Source organism: Pristiophorus japonicus, chromosome 31 (assembly GCF_044704955.1).
Source record: "Pristiophorus japonicus isolate sPriJap1 chromosome 31, sPriJap1.hap1, whole genome shotgun sequence".
Taxonomy (NCBI): Eukaryota; Metazoa; Chordata; class Chondrichthyes; family Pristiophoridae; genus Pristiophorus; species Pristiophorus japonicus.
In genome coordinates this window covers 12,353,896-12,358,966 of record NC_092007.1, presented here as the reverse complement: position 1 = coordinate 12,358,966, position 5,071 = coordinate 12,353,896, and the positions used below count along the sequence as shown (strand labels likewise).

Below are 5,071 nucleotides of genomic sequence, written 5' to 3'. Positions count from 1 at the left end.
ACGACTGTGCTCACAACCAATTGTGCACGACATGGCTCACCAGCTGTTCTGGACGGGTTTGACCAATCCGACTGAGTCAAGGATAGGGGCAGGACATGCAGGGCTAGGGGTGCTGCCATCACTGCTCCTGCAGTAATAGGCTCAGCAGCTGTACTGTGAGATTGCACATACAAATTGTAATGAAGATTTTATTTGAGCACGCTTTTTAGAAAAGTCCCGCTAACACTTTCAATTATTTCATTAATCTGATGAATCAGACAAAAACAATTTATCTCAGTCTATTTGTTAAGTGACTGTAAATAATGCTAATTATGAGTTAACCTGATTGACTCTCTGGTGGATTGACGTGTGGATAAATATATGTTCCCTTCCATTGCCTCAGACGTGTGCCTATCAGAATATTTCAGTTCCAAACGAATACATCCACTGTCACGAAAATGGGCCAACTAATGATGCTACAGATAAAAGCGATTTATTTCCCGATTCTCGCAGTCATCGGTGTAACAGGTGAGTCATATTAACCTGTTTGTTGTTGATCTGTATGAACTGACTCATGTTCTTACCACATGTAGGATACGATAACGTGTTTTCTAGATAGAAACATAGAAAACATAGAAAATAGGTGCAGGAGTAGGCCATTCGGCCCTTCTAGCCTGCACCGCCATTCAATGAGTTCATGGCTGAACATTCAACTTCAGTACCCCATTCCTGCTTTCTCGCCATACCCCTTGATCCCCCGAGTAGTAAGGACCTCATCTAACTCCTTTTTGAATATATTTAGTGAATTGGCCTCAACAACGTTCTGTGGTAGAGAATTCCACAGGTTCACCACTCTCTGGGTGAAGAAGTTCCTCCGCATCTCGGTCCTAAATGGCTTACCCCTTATCCTTAGACTGTGACCTCTGGTTCTGGACTTCCCCAACATTGGGAACATTCTTCCTGCATTGTAATGGCAGCATTACAGGGTCATTAGAGACTGGAACAATCTCACTGAAGCGGCCGTCCACACTTTCTGCTTTCCCCTTAAGCTGATATCATTAATGAAGTTACAATATTCTCTGAAGCTACAGTCCAAGGATTTTGGCTGATTTCTGGATTGTCTTGATGCCCCGTGCACAGTGAGCATTGCAGCAACTCAGTAAAGTATGTGGGTTGGTTTTGAAGGTTAGAGGTCCATTAATAATCATATTCCACATAGGTCCATGCTGACAGTAAGACCGAATGGAGTAAAATGCTCTCACCAGATATTTCCATCTATATTTCTATATTTCAATCAGACACTCCAACATTATTTCTCTGCTCTCTTTTTCTTACAGCGAACTTGGTGACAATTGTTATTTTATTCCGAAGGAATTGTGGCCATTCCAAGTGTATCTCTGTCTACATGATCGCCATGGCATCCGTGGATCTACTGGTCATGATCGTCAATGTAATGCAGTACAATATTTTCAGTAATCGCTTTACACTTTCATTCCTGTCCTACACTCCCGTGTGTAAGCTCATTTTATACATGACTGCTGTCAACCTTGATTTGTCTGTTTGGTTCACCGTTTCCTTCACATTTGACCGATTTGTGGTTATCTGCTGCCAGAAGTTTAAAACAAAGTATTGCACCGAGAGAACTGCGGCCATGGTTATAACAGCTTTCACATTCCTCATCTTTTTAAAGAACATCCCTGTTTTGCTTGCATTTGAACCTCATCAAATAATTAACAAGGTACATTGGGGTTGCGTGACAAGTGTAGCATTTGTTTCCTCACCTCCAGGTGCGGCATACATCTGGTTTCACAGCGCCTGGGGCGTTTGGTTTCCCTTTACTTTAATTGCCTTGTTAAATTGTTTGACAGGCAGACGTATTTTAGTGGCCAGTAGATCCCGCAGGGGACTCAGGGGCCACAGGAGTGAGAAGCAGAGCGATTCAGAGATGGAGAACCGAAATAAATCCATAATTTTACTCTTTGCTATATCGGGCAGTTTTGTATTGTTGTGGCTGACTGCTGCCGTGAGTTTGGTAACTACCAGGTTGGCAAGCATTAATTATTACCGAGGTGACCGCACAGACCCTGGATATATCGCCACTGAAACAGGACTAATGTTAAAGTTTTTGAGTTGCTTTCAAAACCCTTGTATTTATGCAGTGACCCAGAGGAAATTCAGAGAAGAGCTGAAGACAGTGGTGAAATCTCCCTGGACATTCATTCTGAGGTTGGTTAGAAAAAGACAGCAAAACGATTCAATCCTAAAGAGAGCTTCCTCGTCACAAAAGCTCAATTTTACCTCTATTTCCACCGCAGAACATCCGTTTTCTGTGGTGATTGAAAAATTGGTGAGATCTTGTGTGAACATTTCAGCCATTTTGTAGCATGTGTTTGATTTATGCATTGCTTTAGTTTTTCGCACTTGTTTCGTGAGTAAACATAATCTATTCCTGCAAATGAAGCACAGTCACGTTCAGGGATCAAGGATAACAATGATGAGTTCAGCAGTGGAGCCGGACATCGGGACAAGACAGGAATCCACCATACACTGCAGATAAAGGGATCAGGCGTCGCACTTTAAAATCATCAATAAAGTTTAATTCTCTGCTAAAATCATCAAAGGTCTTGTGATCGCCGATATTGGTAATTTTCCTGTAAGTTTGGTGTGAATAATACAGGCGCGGATCTCTCTATTGGACACCATTCCTCATTGACAAGTAGAGCAGGCTTTTGTCATGTGATCAGTGGAGAAAACAGTTGGAACTCGGTTCATCGATGTGACCTTTCACCTCTTGTGTCCCAGATACCGACTGAAATTGTCGATTGTGCACCGACTGCTGTCTCTGACTCAGCACAAAGATGGAGCTGGCTCTTGTATTGTGCTGTCGATAAAGTTATGATGAGTAATATTATTGATATTCTGTGTTAAGGTCTCTCCTCAGATACAGGAAATGAATGTTAAAATAATGACTTCCATAATTTTTTAAACTATCAATTGATGCAAGTAATCGGATGTAAACGGATACGATATAGTTGCAATTGTGGAAACATTGTTGCAGGGTGACCAGGGTTGAGAACTGAATATCCAAGGATGTTCCATATTTAGGAAGGAGAGGCAAAAAACAATGGTGTGGCATTGTTAGCTGCGAGGGATAAATTGTAAGGTTGCAAATAGGGGGTCAGAATTATGCTGAAGGTAGTGAACATACAATTGCCTATGTAGGTAAAACTTCCTTATATAGGCATAGCACACATACGAATTAAACTGTAGCTTAACCTTAGTAACACTTAAACAGCCGAAGTCAGTTGTTTTGTTTAAAAGTCCCTGAGGAAGAGATAAAGAAGTCAGTACAAACCACCCTAGGCCACGGATAGACTGGGGTAGAGAGAAAAATGGAACAGAACAATGATGAAAGATGCACAGCTGCATGTACCACTCAGAGCCCGTCTGATAAGAGTCGACAAATCAATGTCACTTCGCTGATAACAGTAGACCTATCGATGATTTTGAGGAGAATCGCTCCTCTCCAAAACCTGGATAAATTATGCTTGAAAATTCTTGTATTTCGGAGGTTCCACGATTGAACCTTCTCTTGCAATTGTTCGTAATAAAAGCCGATTGAACCTGGGATTTCGTGTGTTCACTTCCATGGTCGATGTACAACAGGAGAAGGGCGAGGTATCGATTAACTACATCAGTTAGTCCACCTTGAGGGAGCGAAGCCTCCTTTTTCCCCAACAGGAGGGTAGGTGTCGATTAACTATATCAGTTAGTCCACCTTGATGGAGAGAAGCCTCCTTTTTAACCCTTACATTTGGCGTCACGAACAAGATGCAGATCCTCTGACATGGATGACGTGACAGCTGAATGGCAGTGAGTATGTTTTGTAACACCTGCAGCTGTAGCATTGATGGGGAAGGAGGTAACCTGTATAAAGAATTAGAAGGGGAAATCTGCAGAAAAAGTTACAGCGAACCACGGAAGGGTGAAAACCAAGCGCGGGATAGCTTTATTGCCTGAAAAAGACGGGGGAAGAGGACCCCAGCGATCGTTAGAGGAAAATTAAGGTGTATGTCCCGAAGCGTGACACGGTAATAACACGGAGACGCCGGTATTGGTCGTGTGCAGCGCAAAGAAGAAGGAATACAACCTAAAGAGTGGGGTGGAACACCAGGATCCTAGCAAAACTGGCCAGTCGGATACAATGCTAGCTGAGAAAAATGGAAAATTAATAAAAGAAAATTGCTGGAAAAACACGTTGAATTTAAAAAGGACAGTGTGTTTATATTAAAAGATAAAAATGCAACCTTGAAAGCTGCAGCTGCTGGAAAGAGAAACAGAGATCTTTAGAAAAATGGACTTGAGGAAAATCATCAAAATACAAAACCTAATTTGAAGAAAGGAGATGAAATTAGCTGTGAAGAAGATATTGGTTTAAATATAAAAACTTACGAGTTAAATCCGACACAAGAATTATTGTGCTGAGAAAGAGACACAAAGATGTTTAACGATGGAATGGAGGTAGGTCAGCAAAAAAGAAAAATGATTATGTTTGGATTCAAAAGGGCAAAAAAACCTAAGTTGTGCGAACTCTGCAAAGGAAGGAAAAAACTGGGAATTAGAGAATTCTTAAAAAAGCTGGAACCGGCACAGAAGTTCAGATTTTGTGCAGAAAGAAATAAAACACAAGATTTGCTCAGTGAATGGGACCGTAAAAATGAAATGCTGGACTGCATATAGCTTGTGGTAAAATTGGATTTCAGTCAACAAAGTAGCTTTTAAAAATGTGTGGTCTTGTTTTAAATCAGTGAAAAAATCTTTGCCAAGTATTCGAATTAGAAGTTTAGAGAAATAGGAGTTTAATCTAAAATGCTGTCTTTTCCGATGAGAAGGTTTTATTATGACAACTTTACTAATGATTTCTGCTGTTTTAATGGAGTTCCAATTCCTAAGCCAGTTTTGAAAGCACAAAGACTTGGGAAAAACATTGTCATGATTATGCGAAGTCACGTAATGACGTCAGGCCTTCTTACAAACCTCTAAAGGAGTTGAAGCATTCCATTAACAGCTGTTTTATACTGGACATTATTAA

General features: G+C 41.0%; 1 protein-coding gene across 1 annotated transcript; it reads left to right on the top strand.

The window, feature by feature from the left end:
* Positions 1–437: 437 nt before the first annotated feature.
* On the top strand, positions 438–3,681 carry LOC139240358 (probable G-protein coupled receptor 139). The gene is made up of 4 exons (XM_070868829.1): positions 438–507; positions 1,317–2,205; positions 2,782–2,852; positions 3,551–3,681. The coding sequence occupies exons 1-4, from the start codon at positions 438–440 to the stop codon at positions 3,679–3,681; spliced, it is 1,161 nt and encodes a 386-aa protein (XP_070724930.1).
* Positions 3,682–5,071: the final 1,390 nt, after the last annotated feature.

Excerpts from the sequence above, each read along its gene's own strand:
- LOC139240358 (XM_070868829.1), top strand. The coding sequence starts at position 438 with ATGGGCCAACTAATGATGCTACAGATAAAAGCGATTTATTTCCCGATT. Across the intron at positions 508-1,316 it reads CGCAGTCATCGGTGTAACAG|CGAACTTGGTGACAATTGTT; the intron begins GTGAGTCATATT and ends TTTTTCTTACAG. Across the intron at positions 2,853-3,550 it reads CAAAGATGGAGCTGGCTCTT|GTTCCACGATTGAACCTTCT; the intron begins GTATTGTGCTGT and ends TGTATTTCGGAG.